The sequence below is a fragment of the Sciurus carolinensis genome, chromosome 9 (assembly GCF_902686445.1).
Source record: "Sciurus carolinensis chromosome 9, mSciCar1.2, whole genome shotgun sequence".
NCBI lineage: Eukaryota > Metazoa > Chordata > Mammalia > Rodentia > Sciuridae > Sciurus > Sciurus carolinensis.
In genome coordinates this window covers 92,736,792-92,758,613 of record NC_062221.1, presented here as the reverse complement: position 1 = coordinate 92,758,613, position 21,822 = coordinate 92,736,792, and the positions used below count along the sequence as shown (strand labels likewise).

Genomic DNA, 21,822 nt, shown 5'->3' with positions numbered 1-21,822 from the left:
AAGGAAGGCAGGAAAGAGGAAGCTATTAACAACGATCTATTGGCCGCTTTACTGAATTTTTACACACTGTGTTTTACTCTGTTCTCACAGCATCTGTAAGTTAGCTGCTATTGTGTCAAATTTACCATCAGGAAGATTCAGAGAGACCAGGTTAATTTCCCAGGCTCACACAATATTGGAGCTAGGGAATAAATCTGGATTTGTCTGACCCCAAATCCCAGGCTCTATTTTATGATGTCCACTCCCTAATCTCAGTGCCTTGTTGAAATCTATGATTTCCAATCAGTGCCTATATATTTTATAGACTAATAAATCATGATCCAATAAACATATGCACATGTAAAGAAAGTCTTGGATGGATGCAGAGTGTGTTTTAATTAGGGAAGCCCCCTCAGAAGAGATGTTTAGTCACCAGAAAGCAGGGATATGACATGAAGAAGTTATTTCAGGGATTTGCACTTCACATGAGAACTGATAAAGATGCTTTGGTAGGTGAAGGAAAGAAAAATATAGTCAAAACAAGATCTGAAAGAAGTGGTATTTAAATATGTGAAGGAGTAGAAGGACTGTTGGAGCAGAGGCTTGTAGGGAGGGGCTAGATTCATGAGTTTTTCTGAAGGAAAATTTTATCAAAAAAAAAGACAAATGCCCTATAATGTGATGATCTGATAACTGGTGACTTTAACCAGCTAGCATACAGAAACTGTCTTGTTAGATTACTTATCATCTACTGGGAACTTAAAACTGAGTAAATAGAATGGCATATAAAACAACATTATGCACTCTGTACCTCTTGATTGGAATGTTTTATTATGTGCATGCATTACATTTTCAAAAATAAATTAAAAGGAAATGTTTTAAAAAGAGATAACTCATACATATGAAGACACAGTGAGTTCATGCTTCAGAGTCTCTGAACTGTAGCAAACACAATGACAGACAAAATATTTTTTAAAACTCCTAGAAAATAAAAAAGAAATTTAAAATAAGAAAAATAATGAGTAAAGAAGAAAATAAAAGACATCTAACTACAGGTAAGTCAAATAACAAAACAGGGCAAGGAATCTTGTGGGCCAGATGCAGAATAGGAATGCACATCAGGAGCAGAGCTGAGCTGCAGGTCTTCTGGTTTCAGGTCCAGAGCAGACAGTTGTGAATGGATGTTCCTGGATGAAGGCAGACTCTTGGAACTCTTAAATCGTGTTATTTGTATAGTCTATATTCCTAATTATTTTCCATCTGATTTATCTCTCATTTGCTAATAGGAATCTGTTAAAGTTTTATATTATAGTTGTGAGTTTGACAATTTCTCATTTTAAGTTTTTGCTTTGCTATAAACCTATCTTCTACTTTTCTTTTTCTAGTTTTTTTTTAAGTTGGTTTCTGATCTCATTTATTTTCAATCTTTCGTGTTTAAAATAAACACATTTAAAGCTATGATTTTCCCTCTTTAGAGTACCATAACTGTTTGGGTAATTTTCAATATTGCTGTTTTCATGTACTATTCCATTCAACTTATGAATTATTAAGGAATGCACTTTGTGTGTGTGTGTGTATCAAACCCAGGGTTTTGTGCTTGTTGGGTATGTGCCCTACCACTGAGATATACCCCGAGCCCTAGGAGTGCACTTTTAAGTTTCCAAACATATTCTTTTTCTTCATATTATCCATTTTTAATTTAATTTATCTGTGGTCAGAAATCATTTTTTGAGTCTCATTAAGACTTTCTATAGGACATAGTCTGATGTTGGTGGTAGTGAATATTCTTGAAAAGAAAGTATACTCATTCTTCGTTGGGTTCAGAATTCTACATTATGTGAATAAGTTTTACATTGCTATAACAAATGACTGAGATGATCAACCTATGAAGATAAAGGTTTATTTTGACCTGGAGTTTCAGAAGTTAAAGGCCATGATTGGTTTGTGCCTGTTGCTTTTAGGTCTGTGGTGAGCCAGCACATCATGGTGGGGCATGTGGAGGGGAGGAGCAAAGTCACTTACCTCATGGTGGGAAAGTGAAAGAGAGAGAGAGGAAGGAACTGGGGTTCAACAACCACCCTTGAAGATATACCCCTGGTAACTTAAAGGCCTCCTACTAGGTTCTACATCCTAAAGCTTCCACCACCTTCCAATAGTCTCACCCTGGAAGCAAGTCTTTATCACATGGAACTTTGCAGGGCATTTAAGATTCAAATTGTAGCATACATAAATTTACTAAATTGATTTTATTAAAGATATTTATATTCAAGTAAAAAAAATAGTAAAAGCAAGAGAGAAAACTCAGAGACTTGAATGATTAGATTAGAATTAATAAAAGTAACTAATTTTCAGTTAATAATTAATGATGTTTTGGATCTGAAGGAAGAATCTGTATCGTATCTCAACTGAGAATAAGTCAGCTTAATCTGCCTCTTTTGATGGAAAAATAATATCTTAATATTTTCCTCAATGCTTTTCCAAGGAAGAGCTATGATATTAAAGTCTTTGGACATAAATTTTTGATTATTTGGAAGTTTTTACACCTGCCAATAAATCTAGACAAGTTTTCTGTTTGACTTGGTGACCAGCCTAAATAATTTTGCAGCTTTAAAGAAGAGTGTACATTTATACATGTATAATCATACTACTGGTGTGACTCTGCACCATGTTAAGACAGAGGAAGGAGAAGTTGTGCTCCATCTGTGTACCATGTGTCAAAGTGCATTCTACTGTCATGTGTAACTAATTAGAACAGATTTTAAAAAAAAAGAAGGGTGGGGGCAGGGATCTTATGAAAATCAAAGGGAGATCAGTAGAGGAAAGGGCCCAAGGGACGGAGGAGGGGAGGGAGAGGGGAAGTACTGGGGAGTGATATTGACCAAATTACATGGTGTGCATGTATGAATATGTAACAATGAATTCCATCTTTATGTACAACTATAAGGCACCAATAAGTTAAAAAACAATTGTAAACAAAAAGAAGAGTGAACATTAGATACAATGCAAACACACACACTGATAGGAAGTAAGGTTTTAGCCATCGAAACTCTCTTGTTCTTGGATTTCTCTGAAACAAAACTATCTAGAAATGTAAGTGGATTTATTATGCTTTTGTGTCTTGTCGGCATGTGGTAAATGTTTATGTCCAAGACTCTGCCTTAAGCTAACAATATTATGTTGTGATTTGTTTTTCACCATATTTTTTCTTTCACCCTATTTTCTTTCACTGTATTTTTTCTCTAAGTATGGCCAATACTGGAACATAAACTGTGTATAGATAGATCAGAGAAAATGCCCACCTGGAATCTTGAAACCTTATGTATGGAGATGTGAACTGCATGAGACCAGTGCTCAGGCTGGCTAATTTTTTATAAGTCCTATTTAAATGATTGCATAATATGCAAACAGGGAAATTTCCTTCCCAACCTATAAAACACTAGTTTCCTTCCTGAACCACACATTACATTTAAACTATTTTCTCAATAACTTAGCCACATTATGCAATTTCAAAACTAAAAAGAAAATCTTTCATGACCCTTAATTCCATGAGTCATGTTTTCCCAGTGTCTGTGTGGGAGAACATTTCAATAGCTCATTTAGTACTTTGTCCCTCCCAAGCTTGTCATCCTTCTGAAAGTGTGGGGACAATCTGGGAATGAGGAAGCTGCGCCTGTTCTCCTCCCTTCTCTTCTTTTTGGACAGTTGTTTCCTCTGCTTCATCCCACTTCCCCTCAGAGGTTATTCCCATGACTGTCCAGATTCTGAGTCCAAACTAAACTCAGACTTGCCTTGCCTTTAAGAAAGACAAAAGTTCATTCTGAAGTGGCAAAAAGGCCCAACAAAGCTGTAGTGGTCTGAGGTCTGATACTTTGAATCAAACTGATACTTAGGCATGTAGTGTTGAAGTAAGTTATTGGGAAATAAGATATAAAGAATAGGAAATTCACACTCAAATCATAGAAAATAGGTCCTTGGCTTATTGTCTATGAGAGAAAATATTTATGGTTAAAATGTGATAATAATTAAGTCAAACTTAAACTAATAAAAAATTGGTGTTCAGATGTGGAATATAAGATATAGCAAGAAAAAAATCTTTGACAGGCCTTTTTTTTCTTGGAATTTTATGTAAGAAAGCAAATTTGGATGGCACACACAAGTGTAGTGGCTAGTTTTTATATTTAAACCAGATTCTAATGAGTTAAGCAGTTTCTGACCCTTAATTTGGAATTTCTGCTTTCCTAACTTACTTGATTTTCGCTTAAAATTATAGAACGTTTCTATGGCTTTCAGTGTGGTCACATCAGTTGACTTTGTTCATAAGCTTCATAGTGGCCTGAGAGTTCCAATGAGACAAGCAGTTAGAGGTACTTGAAAATTTCTCTGTTGATTTACAAAAGTTAAAAAAAGTCTAATTAATGATAAGTAATGGATGTGAATTGAAAGATTTATTTTGGAAGTTTAAGAAAGCAATTGTGAATATTGCATGTGGTAAAAAGTCCATAGGCCTCCAGGTCAGGCTGACCTAGATCTGAATTCTAGCTTTACCATATTTAATCACATGAATTGCCATTGGCATGATATTTTGTTTCTTTAGACCTCCTCAACTATAAGAGATAGAAATAATATCTCACGGGATTGTTGGGAGAATCAGATGTTGTCACTTGAAAGCACAAGCAGACCTGAGGAGAGGGCTGCTAATTCCAGAGGAAAGGCAGGAAAGCTTCCAGAGGAAGGTGGAATTTGAAAGATGATAAGAATCTCCAATGTGTCCAGGTTTGGTGCTTAGGGCGAGTGATTCCCTTTTGCTTATTTTGGTCTCAACCTCTATGTAGATTTCCAAGGGCTGCAATAACTAATTTCCACAAGCTGGGTGACTTCAAACAATAGAAATGTATTCCTTTACTGTTCTATAGGTCCCATATCTGAAATCAAGGTGTTGTTGGTTGGGTTGGTTCCCTCTTGCGGAAGGAAAATGTGTGCCATGCTTTCCTCTTGGTCAGTTGCTAGTAATCCTTGACATTCTTGGTTTGGAGCAGCGTAAATCTAACCTCTGCCTCCATTTCACATGTTGTTCTCCCATGTGTCTTTGTGTTCCTTTGTTTTTCTCGGCCTTCTTTTAAATAATTACTATGATTATTAACACAATTTATTGTGCAAGTTAGTAGAACTGTGATGTTTCCATACATGCATATATCAAGAAATTATCACTTCTGTCCACCCTTCTACTCTCTTCTCTTCTCCCATTGGCAGTCTTCCCAGTCCTTGATAGTAATCCCTGGTAAAATAAATCACATACTGAAAACTGACAAAATATATCTCCCTTTCTGTAGGTTATCTCTTCATTGTTTTCTTTGCTGGAAAGAAACTTTTTATTTTTATATAATCCCTTTGTCAATTCTTGCTTTTGTGTCCAATACTCTTGGAAACCTATCCAGAAAATCATTACCTGTACCAGTATCTTGAAATGTTTTCCCTATATTTTCTTCTAGTAGTTTCAGATCTTTGATCTATTTTGAGTTTATTTTTGTACCGCGAGAGAAGGGTTAAGCTTCTATCTTCTGCATGTGGATGTCCAGTTTTGAAGCACCATTAAAGAAGCTTTCATATGGCTTCTTATGAGGACACTGGTCATTGGCTTGAGCCAACTCTAATCCAGAATGACATCCCCTTCACTTGATTACATCTCCAAAGATGCTATTTTCAATAAAGATGCTATTTTCACATTCAGAGGTTCCAGAGATTAAGACAATAGCATGTTAGAGGACACAATTTAACCCACAATAACCGCCAGCTCTTACCTCCGAAAGCCCAAACAAATCACTTCCCCAGCAGGGGTGGGTGGGTCCTGTGAATGCCTTTGGAGGAACATTGGTGGGACTAATAGGTGAGAATGGGGAAGCTGGTCCATAGTTGCTTACACTCACCCTCCTACAAGAGCCCTTTCTTGACACTGAATTTCTCTGTCAGCTTCTATGAGCTGCTGTGAGAGAAGAGTAAGAGAAACTGACTTGTGATTCTAACAGTCCAGTTTACATAGTTGGGCCTTTGAACTGGGAATGACTTGAGTTGCCTTTTGTCATGCCAAACTGTGAACACAGGGGACTTAGAAACTCTTGCTCTCTTCCATAGGCTTCCAGGGACCTGGGTTCTTATCACTTTGGCCTCCATAGTGAGATTTCCTAATGGTATACAAAAGGGGTATTGCAAAATACCATGTCAAAAGCAATAGGGAAACCAGGTAGTAGCATTCTCTGTCTGCACTTTCTGACTATTGTGATCTTGTATCTCTAATTTAGTGCCTGATGTGTCTTTTGTTAGTGATGTCAACACCTTATCCTTTTGGAATGTAGCTGTGTTCTCTTTCAGATCCCCAGCCTTTGGTGAGGGAGGCACAGCCCCAGTGATGCAAACTTCTTGGCAATTGTTTGGGGATGGAGGGCAGGGTCATGCATTACTTAATCTTCCTGTCTATAAAATAAACAGTCAATGGTCACCCTGTCTTCAAGGATGTTAAAAAAAAAAAAAAAAAACAGGCAGGAAGGAGCGCTTATAAAGTACCTTGTTAAGTTTAACTTGAAATGATATTTTTAGAAATTTTATGATACTGACATTGGTTGATAAATAAAATCGCTAGGGGCAACACAAAAATAGAGAACCTTGGTCTGCTTTACTTCACTTGGTCAAGCAGGTCATCTGAAAAGTGAATTGACAGAGTATACATTTCCATTTATGATTGCCTACCTGGGAATACAGGCCTAGTGTTGCTAGATATTTCTGTTTTTATAAAAAACGCTGAGAATGCAAACATTTGAATGATGTTTCATAATTTTTCAACTAATGTAAATTATTTTAAAAAGTGTGCAGACCAGATAAAACATGTTTCTGAATTACATGTGGCTCAGGGGATATGTAATCAGTATCTGTATTTCTTTCCTTTTTTTAAATTTTTTTTTTCTTTTTTTAAAATTTGAGACAGGGTCTCACTATATTGCTCACGCTGGCCTCAAACTTCTAGGTCCAAATGATTCGTTTTCCTCACCCTCCCAAGAATCCAGGATACCAGTACCCATCACCAAGCATGGTTATAATCTGTGTTTTGAGGTTGACATGTACTGTATCTTGATAGGACCAACTTTAAACCTTATCAGAACTGCTGGGATGACTCAGACTGACCTTGCTAACCAGGCCACCCTCCTTCATGTTGCCCAATAAAGAAAGACTTTATGATGAAAGCCATAAGTATAGAGGTAGAAGAAAGAACAGAGTTTTTAGATCCAGATATTCCTAGTTTGGAATTCTGCCTCAGTAATTTCAGATTCCTTAAATATTGGGGAAATTATTGAAGTCTCTGGGTTTCAGTCTTTCCCATAATATGGGGGATAAATCTGAAGTCTCCTTAGAGTGGTTTTTAGGACTAAGGATATGTAATGTTTATGTGCATAAGAGGGTAAAGTACCTGGCACATGGGGGACATCTATGAGATGATTCAAGTGATATTATTTTTATAGCTAAAGGAAATCCATAAATGTGAGCCAGTGCTTTGTGGAGAGCGGTGACAGAGGATGGGAGAGCAGTGACTGAGATTGGGGGTCTCTGATGACCTCATGGCTGTGGCATGCCCGGTGCCTGGGAATGTTTCTGTGCAAGGGCACAGGATGCTTAGCTGCTGTGGCAATGCCCTGTATGAGGAGACTCTGTGCAAAGGTCCTATCAGGTCTGACCTTGATCTCAGGCACAAAGGAAGGAATTCTTATGCTAGACAACCACAATGTTTCACCAGCTCGGATTCTCCAGTTCCTGCCTGCCTTATAGTAACTTTAAACAATGGACTTTCTTGAGAGCTACACAAAGCTCCTAACGTTGCACTTTGCAATTGTGAACTGAAACTATGGAAAAACTACATAGGATGTCCTAGTTTCTGTAACTTTCCTGAATACAAAGAATACTGGATGCATAGTCTTCAACCTGATAAAGAGTCATATGTAAATAAAGATTGCTGGCATAACTCTTTAGACCTGCATCTCCATCAGAGAGCAGAGCTCCCCCTTATTCCAGCTTAATCTTCAAGATCTATGTCTGTGAATCTTTATTTTCCAATCCCACTTTGTTCCTCACCAGACCCGAGAGTTTGATCAGGTTGGTATCAACAGTGCTTAAAGAACAAATCTTAGTTTCCCCTGATTTACTCAGATTATTTGAAGTTTTAAGGCTTTACTCAGTATGATATTCTAAGTGCTTTTTACGCATTAAAATGCATGATCATAGGCAAGTCACTAAACCATCTGATTTTCTTACCTGAATAATTAGAATAGCAATACACTAAAATGAGAGATGATAATACACCTGAAGGTCCACTGTAAGGAAACTTCTAAGAGGTGTAACTGATACATAACCAAAATATTGTAGATATTTGTAAAAATATTCATGATATTATCTTGAGTTTTGCATTTTATTTGGTTCTGGAGAGTTGAAATCTATCTGTCTATCAATCATCTATCTTCATCAGCAGCATCATCATTTCTTTTCATTGGAATAAAATTCACTTAACATAGAATTGAACATTTCAAAGTGTGCAGTTCTGTGGCATTTAGTATATTCACAATGTTGTGCGCTTACCACCTCTTACAAGCTCCAAAACATTTTCATCTCCCTAAAAGGAGACCCCAGATCCCTTATGCAGTCACTTTCTCTTCCCCTTTTCTCCCAGGCCCTGGAAACCACTAATCTGCTTTCACTCTCTATGGGTATTTGCCTGTTCTGGATATTTTACATAAAACAGAATCATACAATGTATGACCTATGGTTTCTCGCTTCTTTCACTTAGTATAATGTTTTTAAGTTTCATCCATGTTCTAATATATTAATAGTTCATTTCTTTTTATAATTAACGAATATTCTATAGTATGTATATACCACATTTCTTGTCCATCCCCAGTTGATATTTGGGTTGTTTTCACCTTTTGGTTTTTATGAATAGTACAGCTACAAATATTTGTGTACAAAATTTTTGTTTGAATATTTCAGTTCTATACGTAGGAGTGAAATTGCCAGGTCTTATGGTAATTCTCTATTTAACTTTCTGAAGAATTGTGAATTTTTTTCCATCATGGTTGCACCATTTTATATTCTCATCAGCAATGTATAAGAATTCTAATTTCTCCATACCCTCACCAACACTTGCTATTTATTATTATTATTATTACTACTATTATTATTATTATTGACATCCTCGTGGGTACAAAGCAGTATCTCATTGTGGTGTCAATTTGCCTTTCCCCAGTGACTAATATTTTACTCAACTTCTTATGTGCTTATTGACCAGTTGTATACTTTCTTTGCAGAAATGTTCCTTGAAATCCTTTGCTCGTTGAAACAGAATTTTGGCTGAGTTTTAGGAGTATTATATATATTCTAGATATTAATCCTTTATCAGATACATGATTTGCAAATGTTTTATCCATGCTCTGAGTGATCTTTTAATTTTCTTGATAATGTTCTTGAAACACAAAAGTTCTAATTTTGACGAAGTCCAACTTACCAGCTGTTTTTTTTTCATTGATTGTGCTTTTGGTGTCATGCCTCAGAAATCATCGTTGAATTCCAGGTCAACCTTTCTGTTTTCTTATAAAGGTTTTATGGTTATAGCTCTCATATTTAGATCTTCGATCCATTTTGAATTAATTTTGCATATAGCATAGGGTAGGGGTTCAAATTAATTCTTTTTCATATGAATATCCAGTTGTCTCAGCACCATTTGTTGAAGAGATTGTTCTTTTCCTTGTTGAATGGCTGACACCTTGTCAAAAACCAATTGATATATGGGTTTATTTGTAGACTTTCAGTTTGGTTTCATTGATTTTTAAGTCTATCATTATGCCAATAACAGAGTTTTGGTTACTGTAGTTTTATGGGAAGTTTTGAAATCAAAAGGGTGAGTCTTCCAACTCTGGTTTTCTTTTTCAAGGTTTTGTTTTGTTTTGGTTGTCAGTTATCCTGGATTCCTTGCAATTCCATATGAATTTTCAGATCAGCTCTTTTTATTTATGCAAAAAAGTTCATTGGGATTTTCATAGGATTGCATCGAATCTGTAGATTGCTTCAGATGGCATTTCCATCACAATAATATTAAGCCTTTCAGTTCATGAATATGAGATAACTTTCATTACTTTAGGTCTTTGATTTCTTTCAATGATGTACAGTTTTTGATATACAAGTCCTGAACCTATTTGATTTTGGGCGGAGAGAGGGTGCTTGGGATTGATCCCAAGGCCTCTTGCATGCTAGGCAAGTGCTCTACCACTGAGTTACCTCCCCTGGCATATGACTCTTTGATTAAAGTTATTCCTAAGTATCTTACTCTTTTCAATGCTATTGTAGGGGTAATAGTTTTCTTAATTTCATTTTGGGGTTGTTCATTGTGTGTAAAAATACAACTATTTTTATATGTTGATTTTGTATTTGCAAAACTCATTAGCTTTAATAGTTTTTTAGGGGGGTAGCTTCTTTGGTATTTCCTACACATAATATTATGTCATTTGTGAATATGGATAGTTTTACTCCTTCCTTTCCAAAGTAAATGTCTTGTTTATTTTTCTTATCTAATTGCTCTGACTAGGGTTTTTTAGTAAAATGTTGACTAAAAGTGATGGAAGCAGACATCTTTGTATTATTCCTGATCTTAGGGGAAAAGCATTTGGTCTTTCACCATTGAATATAATGTTATCTGTGGGCATTTATTTATTTTAAAGATTTTTTGTACTCTAATCTTAAAATAGCATTATGAAACTGTACAATGTAGAAACCTAGGACATTCTGAAAGACCACTCATCCTCAAAGATGATCACTGTTCATATTCTGAAAATTGATCATTAAATGTCCTTTCAATATTTTTCAAAACTATGACCTGGTAGATATTGTCAATATTACTAAGACAGAGAGTAAAACCGAATGTTTTCTCTGTGACATCTTAGATAATGGGAGTTATCTTAGTTGTCAGGAATTTTGAAGTGCACAATCTTTGGGAATATGGTTCATTATTTTAATATGTGCTTTTCATTTTAAATTACAGATTGGTTTTGTCCTGTTTCCCCCTGGTGGGGGTCCTGCATGGAATCTGCTAGAACATGACAACGTTACGTTTCTCACTGTATGCTTTTGTTGGCATTATGCATTGGCATACATTGTCATTGGAGCAAATTATGCTTTTATCACCTGGTAAGTTAGTGAATTTTGTTTATGAAAGTTCCTTGATATATGACCATCAAGGTCTGATAGTGTTGAACTTAAAATTCAGAAGGTATTACCTTCCTTGCAATCCCATAAGACAGGGTAGCATTTCAGAAAATTGTCTGTAAACATAAATTGCCAATAGAAAGAATATGTGCTGGTTTAAAGTTGGAATAGCTCAAGAGTGTCTATGCTGTGCCTCTGACCCATGCATCAAAGGCATGCATCTGTATCTTCATATCTCTTTGTATGCTATTCTCTCTTTCCCATCTGCAGTGAGTCCTCTATTTACCCATGCATACACCCTTAAATTATAGCATTTCTTAAGCTTGACCAACTTGTACGAGTCCCATTAAATTTGAGTGCCTGGTTAACTTGGCATTGACTATAATATTTCTAAACATTGAATAATATGTTTCTTTTTTTATAATAATTCTAATACAACATTCCATGAATAGGTAAGGAGCAATATGACAGATTGATAAGAATATAAGAATATATAGTCCTATTTCTGCTGCCTATTAGCCCATTATTCAGGCCAATTGTTTTTTCCACAGTTTTTCACTGGTGGATTATAATTGTACATAATGGTGGGATTTGTTGTTACATATTTGTACATGCACACACTATAACCATGTAATTTTCAGGTCAATCATTTAATGACAACAAATCTCAGTTATCTTGTTTGCTAAATTGGGACAATAATAATACCTAAATGAGATCATGTATTTAAGCAGCTTAAGACATAATAAGAACTCAATAAGCATTGTCTTCTTGTTGTTTTTGTTCTCTTCTTCCTCTTCTTTCTTCTCCTTCCTGTTTGGTATACAAAGGATGAGGTGTAGATGATACTTATGAAGAATTTTTAGTCCCCTAGTTAGGACTAAGTTAGAGAGAGAGAGAATTGAAATGCAATACAACAAACAGAAATAGTTGAAGAATAAAACAACACTGGGGTGCAGGGGAGGCTCCTCACCATTGAAAGTTAAGCTGCAACTTAAAAATAAGCAGGATAAGGAGGGGTGTTCATGGTTCCTCCCTATAAGTTAGGGTGCAAAGTCACCATTGACTTGGCTGATCCCAGTTACCAGCTATGAAGGCTCCAGCACCTAATTCTTCAGACTTCAGTGCTGATTGAAATGTTCTATCCCTGAAGTTCTCTATATTTACAGTGTTCAATATGGTAGCCACTAGTCACTGAGCATGTGAATTGGGGCTAGGTCCACATTTAATTTTAGTTAATTCAATTATCCATACGTGGATAGTACTACCTTGTGGGATACTACACATCTAGCAGTTTCTCCAAATTTTTAGAATACAGTATCTGTTTGTAGGCTCTGTGGGGTCTCAGCCTCTGCTGGAACCAGCTTTCCACTCTCTCTAGACATGGGTCCCAGGTAACCCCTCCTGCTCTGTGATTCTTTGTACTTTGCTGCTGAACTATCTCTGGCACTAGGGCTCTGATTCACGAACCTTCCCTTGCCCAGCTCCCAGATGTCTCTGTTGGGTTCCAGGAGACGGCAACTACAACTAGAGGTCTGAGTTGATTTGGGTGCCTAGAAATTCTGCTTTCTCATTGCTGCTTTCTACTAGTACTATTTTATTACCCCAGATATGATGAGCTTCTTGTTAAGGCTGGTTCTGTCATTGAGAGAAACTTGATTTCTTCCCCTGTTGTTCTAGGTTGACATCTGGATCTCATTTACTTAGGGGCTGGGCAACTTCCTGGAATAGTGTCAAGATTCAAGGAAATTCTCTACCTCATGTCAGCTCACTTCCAGAGCAAGACTATTGTCTCTTCCAGTTTCAGAAACCTTCAGATATCTAATGAACCTCTTATCCACTTACTGTTCTCTGGAAACCAGAAACTCCATTCTTAGTTTTCAACCCCCCCATTTCCCCACCACATGCTATTGCAAGCCTTCTGATCAGGTAGTTCCCTCTACCTGGCATATCTGTGTTTACAACGTTAAAATGTTTTATGGATGCTTCTGTGATTCCCTAGCCCTGGCTCATCTCCCTTTCCTGAGTTTTTATATATCACTTCAATCTCCACCAGACATTTTAACAGTTGTGACCTATCTGGTGATGTTGACTATTACCTAATTGTGATAGTCTTACTAGCTGGTTAGATTGTATCTCCTTGTGACAAAGACTATTTCATCTTCCAATGCTTCCTGGCATAGTGTCAAACAGTAGGTGCTCAATAAACACTTGATACTGTTTTAATAGATCTGTTTCAGAACCACTTAAATATAAGCTTCATTTTTCCCAGAAATTATGTTTTATATTCTTTCAGTTTTGTTCTCATATTGCTCTTGGAAGGACAAGACCAAGAGTTCAGTTTTTCTGAACTATTTTGATATACACTGAAGCAATAGCTTAAAACATCACAAATATTCAGTACTGACTTTCAGTGAGGTTGGTTAAGTCAGTCCTAAATGTCAGGCTAAGGAGCCTTGCAAGTCTACTGGTCAGGGATTGACTATGGAGTGATTTGGAACTTATTCACAAGTGATGAAGTATCAGAACATTTTATCAAAATCTGTTTGACAGAGCACAAAGATTGCCATGGATGTATGACTATGTTTTGGAACTACCGATCCTCAAAATTTCTGAAAGCTGTATGTCTCAGCTTTCCAAACTAATCCAGTTTCTAAGATTGCCTGACCCAATCCCATGCCTGCAGTTTTATCATAGCTCATTGATGGGACCTATCTGTTTGGGAATCTTATTACGTACTTTACTGCATCTCACATTTAAACATCTCTCATTTAGTCTATTTCAAGAGTCCCTCTCCATGGCTAAGGATGTATTGCCCATTTATAGACAGACTTTAAAGCAATGACTCATGTGAGCGTTTTTGAAGAAGAAGAAAATAGAGATCCTGGAATTGTATTCATATAATCGTTTCTTGGAAATGCACCCATTGTCTCAGCTCTGATCTTTCTTATGTTAACTGAAGACAGTTTATGGGAGGGAAAATGCAGACATATACTGACCTTAGTTCCTGGAATTTGCCCCATTCTAGTAGCCACAATTTTTTTTTTTAAATTCTTCTTCCTTATTCCACCTCTCTCAATCTACCCCAGGTGGCTATTTCTGCATGTGCAATACCTTGAACTACAGGCACCAGTAAAGCCTGATAAAGTTGTCTAAGTCTCAGCTTGGTGGCTTGTAGCAACAACCAATAAAACCCAAAGAGGAGGAATATGAAATAGGAGGAGCCATTAGTCTCTATCTTAATGACTAATTTGCAATAAGAAGCCATGAATTGTTTGTTTTGTTTTCTATGAAAGTCTTTGGGAATTACACTAATTGGTTAATCTATTTCATTTAACATGTATTAATGTTGTACAATGTGGAAATAATGTGTTCTTTTAGAAAAATGACACAAATTCTCTCCAGCCTTTGACTTGTTACAGAGAATTAGCTTTTCATGAGTGCCATGACTTAAAAGGTTGAGGATAATGGGAACAACATCAGTAATCAATTGGGGCAAGTGATTTTGAGCAGCTTTTCTTTTTAGCTCTTGATTCAAGAGATGCTACTGATACTGCTCAGTTATTGTTATTTGTTGGAGGAGTCAATGCTGAGTTGGAAGTGACTGAAAAATTAACCACTGTGAATATGTGAGAGAATTGAACTTCTGGCAGATTACCCCAAAGGGCATTGCTTTGTCAAACGTGTATCAAGGCCCTTTAATGTACTGGACATTGGTCCAGACTCTGGCTGGGGTTAGGGGAGCAAACAAGATAAAATTCCTGCTATTATAAAGCTTTATTGGGATCCAGAGTACAGGTAAAGCCATGTCATATTGATAGGAAAGAACAGAATTTCACCAGAAGAAGGAAGGCAGAAAATAAGGATAAAGATGTGAGTACCCTGGTGAAGTTTTTCATAAAGGAGAATGATTTTGATGATTTGATTTGTCAAATTTGCATAATTCTGTATATATTTGGAAGCTATGTTTTATTGATGCACAGGAAAAGCTTTGCACAGTTTTTATTAATAGTCTTTTGCTTTTACATCAGAGAAGTGAAGAGCCTGTAGGGCTTTTGCCACTAAGAAGGTTCAGATAATCCAGTGTCAAGCATTGTAATCGATACTTCCCCCAAACCCACAGTTTAGATCCTCTTAACCTATGAACATGGTCACAGGCTGAAGAGAACTTCTCTGAACTTAATTCACCAGGGACAGGACCATCCCATGTAGTCGAGGAGCCTGTGCCCTACACAAAAGCATGTCTTCGAAGGGGCAAGTGGGGGCTGAATTCCAGGCCAGATTTGGCATCAGGCTTGCTGTGGGGGCAGCCCTAGGGAAGGAGGAGGCTTCCTTCTTTTCCTTTACAGGAGAGGACGTCATTTTTGCAATCACCAAGAGCTGTGACTTTGATGGAGATGCTCCACTGATCTTGGTTTCATCTGGGGTTGCCACAGTGCATGAATTCTCTTGTTTGTTTTAGAAATAATCAAAGTTATCTTCTGATGCCCAATTAAACAATGACATACTACATTTGAAAGTCACATTTTATTGTTTTACTTACATCCCACTTTAACCTACAAACACGTTCATGTAACTCTGAAGCTAAATAAAAATGATTTGCCTTTTTGGGTTGCTTCCTATTCACACAAATAGTCTGGTCATTGTTGCATTACAGATACATGCTGCTCTCGGTTTTTATTTTAAATGTCATCTAATAGAGATGATTTTCTGTTTCCTCAGGCTGGTGAAATCTAGACTTAAGAAGCTCGGCCCCTCAGAAGTTGGACTCCTGAAAAATGTTGAAGGAGAACAAGAATCAGAAGAGGAAATGTGATTTTGATGGGCATCTAGTGTATCTAGATAAACCTATTCTTTTTGCATTGTCTTTGCTTATGGTTTTGTGTTTTGGATGTTCGTTGGAAGATAACTAGCTGAGGATGACTATTGTTTGTATTTCTAATTTAGTTAAAGTATTGGAGTTTTAATATTTTAACTATGAAAATACTTTGGGTGATAAGTTCATTTCGTACATCATGTACATGGTATTCAGGGACTGGAGTGACTTTTCTCACATCATGTATCATTTGATGCTCAGAATGTGAAACATATTGGCTTTATTTTCCTATGGATGTGCTCAAGGTTCCTCATTTACTACCATTTGTAATTTGTTGAACATAGAATTATAATTGTTTATCTGGTTGCTGCAATGAGAAATAAATAAATGCACGTACCTCAAATTCTGTTTTTGTTATTGAACTACACCTCACCCTTAGGTGATACACAAGAGGCTGAATGACACAGAAATTCCTTTTGGTGTGACAACTCTCTCTGGAGTACCTGAGTTCTACCCTGGGAAATGTAGACCAGGTGTCCTGTTGAGTTGTATGATCTTCCCAAGATGAAAGCAATGATCCCCAGTACAAGCGGTTCCAAGGCCATCAGAGACTGGGAAAGAAGAGTTGTGGTGTTGGCTATAAGAGTTAAAAGTCATTACACCATAGGAAGACCACCATGTCACCCCCTGTGTTAAAGTACGTGAGGACTTAAAACAAGGAAAAGGTTGTACAGAATACCTGAGTCAGGAGTCAGGATCCCTTCCCAGCTGTGGACTATGTAGCCCTCAATGCAGAGTGAAGAAGTCCTGTCCTAATTCTAACTCAACCATTAACCTGCCTCCAGGTATCCAGTAATCATCGTGTCCTCTCTAAAGTAAGGGAATTGAATTGACTGCATCACAGGTCTTTTTCTGGCTGTCACATTGCACAAATCTCCAGGTGGAAGCATGTGGACAGCTAACTTAACACAGTGTCAGTCAGAAAGTCCAGTCTCTGCCATGACAGAAGAAAGGAGGATGCAGGAATCCCCAGGAGAGGATGACCCAAATGTGGAGGAAAGGAGGCAGTCTTGTGCAAAGCTGGAGCTAAACGTGGGCAATTAAATCCTGAGGCCTCCCCTGGCATTCCAGAGCACTGGCAAGTGCAGAAGCTACCCTGCCTGGCATACATCACAGTGGCCCTGAAGGTGGAGGTGATAGGATTCCTCAGGCCCAAGAACCAGATCATTCATTTTGTTACATAAGGTTTGAAAAAAACATGTGGTACCTAAAGATTTATCTTTAGGAATGCAATAAACCTTAGTGCACTCTGGCATTTGGAAATGCCCATATGCCATGGTCTTCTGGGGATCATGTGCTCTGACCCATGTGTGTCCTAGATCTGAGGGCTCTCTTCCAGTCCAGCAATATTTTATGACTGGAAAAGTAATGAGTGAGTAGTCAGTCACAGTTACTTGAAGTTGGCATCATTGGTATCTAGGCCTGAGCAGGAACTCCAGGAATAATGAGAATGAGATGAAGTCTGAGCTGGGTGTGGCGGTACACACCTACAATCCCAGTGACTTGGGAGGCTGAGGCAGGAGGAGTCCTAATTCAAAACGAGCCACTGTGGGGGACGGTCCACATCCCGAGTGGATGAGGGGAAGGGTTTCTGTCGGAATACAATGGTGCCTGTGATCAATTAATTACTAATAAACTTATCTAATCAATAAACTCAAGAGCCAATACTCTTTTCAAATGGGAGGGGGTGTGACGGATTGGGCCATACCAGATCATGCCTTCAAGAAGATGGAGAAGCCCACCTTCCCTTAATTTATAGTTGCATAGGTAAAGGGGGCCAAGACTGGGAGGGGCTACTTCTGTGAGGAAGAGGATGGGGTGGAGTTAGGGAAACCATTTTCTTAGGGAATTAGCATATCCTCATACAGTGAGTCACCTCTGTACAGGGTCACTTACTCCCTGGTCTTCTTAAACAGTCTCTCACAACTGCCAGTTCCTGGGAGTCAGACCTCTATATCCCATGGCTCAGTCAAGCCTGATTCTGCTAAACACAGATGGCTCCTCACAAGCCTCAATCACTTAGAGAGGCCCTGAGCAACTTAGTGAGATCCTGTCTCAAAATAAAAAAATAAGAAGTTCTGGGATGTGGCTCAGTGCTTAAAAAGCCTTTGTGATAGAGCAAAAATATAAATTTCTCAATGTCTGCACACAAAGAATACAAGAAAGATACAACCCAGTGAGTTCTAGGATGAAGAACTTTTGATTTAGTTCTAAGGACACAATCTGGCACTGTCTCTAACCCTTGAAATAAGCAGTAAGTTTGAAAATTTATTGTATCTTTGTGGTTATATTATTAAATTTGTATTTTACAACCACCTTTTTATGGAATGACAGAAAAATTAGCAAATAGTGAGATTGAACCCAAATAGGAAAGTGTACATTTGCTTTACATCATTCCAGGAAGTCGTAGATCAATAAATACAATCTGTAAAGGTTCTAATCTATGAAGAATTATTCTTTAGTATATTTTCAGAAACAACAACAAATATTTTTTAACAAAAATATAAAATGTTTTCAACTTTAGAGCATGGGATGAGGAAATCATCTTCTGAAAATCAACTCATGGGTACCAATAGGATCATTCAAAGCGGTTTCCATGTGCCCAGCTGTGTGCAAGAAGCTGGGGACATAGTGATATTCAGGCCAAAGTCACTGTTCTCATCAAACTTACAGAAAATCTATAATTTGAGGCAATAAGTGATGTTTAGATCAATAAAGTTGAGAAAGAGGATCAAGAATGGTGGAGTGGGTAATGACATTTTCCTTGGCTGGTCCTTTCCCAGAGGTGTTTCTGTGACCACCCTAGGGAAAGTAGCATCCCAGCCCATTCCTCTCCATCATTACATGAAATTATAGTGTTCACATGTTTTCAGAGCCTTTGGCTCTGCTGGGGAAGCCCTCATCAGAGAGCAGGTGGGAATGGGGTGCCCTTCTTTACGTTGATTGCATTTTGTCTCAATTCTTCCGACCTCCTGGGAGCCTGATTCCAGAGGTTTTGCCATACTTCCTTCAGGGGAATCTCAAGCTTCATTGCCATAACCAGAAGAAGAAAGCCTTTCGATAAGTCAGGGGATGATGTCTAGTGTGGTTGTCAGTGCAGCAAGACTGGAGACATTTTCTAAGGCAGATGAAACCCTGCAGATGGAAAGTCACTGGGATGGAATACACACGAGAGCAGGGGGTGGGGCGACTACACAGCAATATCAGCCTTGACTGTTGTCATGATACAGCTTCCAGGGCTTTCAGTGACAACAGACTCCTCCTCTTGGCCAACTGCAATCTCTCATGGCAGCTCGTGGTTGACATGGGACACTGGGACGTGACCCTAGTGGCATTCTCCTCATCATTTCATCACTATAGAGTGATGTACTGATTGTATCTTGAATGTGGATTAATAGGGTGAAGAAGAATTTACCAGATAATATGGGAACAATGCAATAAAGGATAAGAAGTTAGGAAATCTCCCCATATGTGAGAAAATGATTGATAAGTAGGATGAAAGAAAAGTGAATACACACAGAGAATAGACCCAGAAATTCTTCATCTGTCTAATGTAAAATTTAGAAGGAGGGAAATGAGAGAATAGAAGACAGGCATTAAATAATATAAAATAATTTCCCTTAAATAGATGTCAGTGAAGGTAGAATTTTGCTTTAAACTTGGATGGGGTGTTCTTAAGAGGCAGGTAGTGGATAGAAAAATTGGGTTTCTGGACCAACCACTACAAAATAAAAATTTTCAATGCATTCCTATACTTTTTAACTCAAATTTTAAATATATCATTCTATTTTATTTAATTTTTGTGATGCTGGGGATTGAGCCCAGGGCCTTGCACATGCAAGGCTAGCGCTCTACCACTGAGCTACACACACTCTGCTATGTTCTAGTTTAAAGTCTAAAACATTTTAACACTTAATTTTCTTTTTTTATTTGTTATTTTTAGATGTATATAATAGCATTTTGACATATTATAATATATGGAGTATAATGTATTCTAATTAGGATCCCACTCTTGTGGTTGTACATGATGTGGAGTTTCATTGGTGGTGTGTTCATATATGAACATATGAAAGTTATGTCCGATTCATTCTATTGTTTCCTATTCCCATCCCCCTTTCCCTTCTCTTCATTTCCCTTTGTCTAATCCAGTGAACTTCTATTCTTCCCTCCCTGCTTTTTGTGTGTTAGCATCTGCATATTAGAGAGAACATTCAGCATTTGGATTTTGGAACTGGCGTATTTCATTTAGCATGATAATCTCTAGATCCTTCCATTTACCTGCAAAAGTCATAGTCATTCTTTTTTTATGTAATATTCCATTGTGTATATATACCACACTTTCTTTATCCATTCATCTGTTGAAGGGCATGTAGGTTGGTTCTATAGCTTAGCTATTGTGAATTGAGCTGCTATAAATATTGATGTGACTGCATCACTGTAGTGTGCTGATTTTAATTAAGTCTTTGGGGTACATACCAAGTAGTGGGAAAACTGGGTCAAATGATTAATTTTAAGGGGATTTTAAGTGTGGGAACACAATTTTAAACTTAGATTTCCCTTTAAACATTTCAAATTGTGTTTAAGAGTTTAATATTTTTAACATCTTTTTAAAGTATTTTAATTGACTCGCTAAGTTTTCCTAAGTTCTTAATTTAGTCTTATGAACTTAATTATTAAACAACATAAATTTGGGAAAATTAAAATTTTCTTAAATATTTCTATGCTGCAACAACTGAGTGAGATTTCATAAAGTCACCCTAAATTGGTCAATCAATTACACATTTATGGATAGGCCTTTTAAAACTAATCTGAACAGACAGCATGTTAAAATTATACATTTCTAAAATGCTTATCACATACCATTCCTTTACATGAAATATTGATGGTATGTTTTTGATTCTCTTAAACATATCTGTGTTTAATTCAAAGTCTTTTTTATGTTAAAATATGCTCACTTTTTCATGGCCAACAGTGCTGGTGAGATTTAGACCCAGAGACAGTGAATGGGACAGGATTCTCATGACACACCTGAATCCTGTTCATAGCTGTGTGGCAACTCCTCTACATGGCTTGTGTCCCAGCCTTCCTTGTAGAGGTCTGTACCTTCCTGAGGTGGAGTCATACTTCTAATTACCTGTAATTACCTGTCTTTTCTGCCTACGCATGAAAATCTGCAACTTACACCAGGCCATCATGTCACTTGATGGGTTTCCATTGTTCTTTGGCTCCTAAGAAACTTAAGTATACCTTCTTTGAAGTGTAAAGCCTGAACTTGATGTAATCATGTCTTTCTTCACATTTATTTCCTAACTTGTAGGACTATTTACAGCTCTTAAGGTGATACCCTAATGAATTTTAGATCACTCTCTCTTACAGGTAATTCACCCAGGAGCTCTGAGACTGCACATCAGTAGTTGGCAACCTGTCCTGTCCTGAAGCAGGCTTGTTGAGTGTGTTTGACTTGTGTGAGGAAGTAATTCTCTGACTAGGGAAATGTTAAAAATTGAAGTGACAAAGTGCTTCTTGTCTAGGTCCTCATGAACTTGGGCTTTTTTGCCTGTTGTCAAATGTCCTAAATGGTTTAAAGATTTTAAGTAAGAAGTTGGAGGTGGAGCCCAAATAATCCCTCATTTGCTGATATGTGACTAAAGCCAAAATATATACACACAGGAATTAGCTCACCCAAGTAATTGAAGATCTTAGCAATTTCGAATGGGACAACCCCTCTTCGGTTCAAA

At 37.4% G+C, this 21,822-nt stretch overlaps 1 protein-coding gene across 2 annotated transcripts in view; it reads left to right on the top strand.

Moving 5' to 3' along the window:
- Positions 1 to 16,427, top strand: part of LOC124993133 (transmembrane protein 45A-like) — a 70,462-nt gene extending 54,035 nt beyond the window's left edge. For both annotated transcript variants that reach the window (XM_047564752.1, XM_047564753.1), the window contains exons 6-7: positions 11,048 to 11,193; positions 15,931 to 16,427. In XM_047564752.1, coding sequence (XP_047420708.1) covers positions 11,048 to 11,193; positions 15,931 to 16,024 — 240 coding nt within the window. In that variant the 3' untranslated portion in view covers positions 16,025 to 16,427. The remainder of the gene's footprint in view (positions 1 to 11,047; positions 11,194 to 15,930) is intronic.
- The last annotated feature ends 5,395 nt before the right edge of the window (positions 16,428 to 21,822 follow it).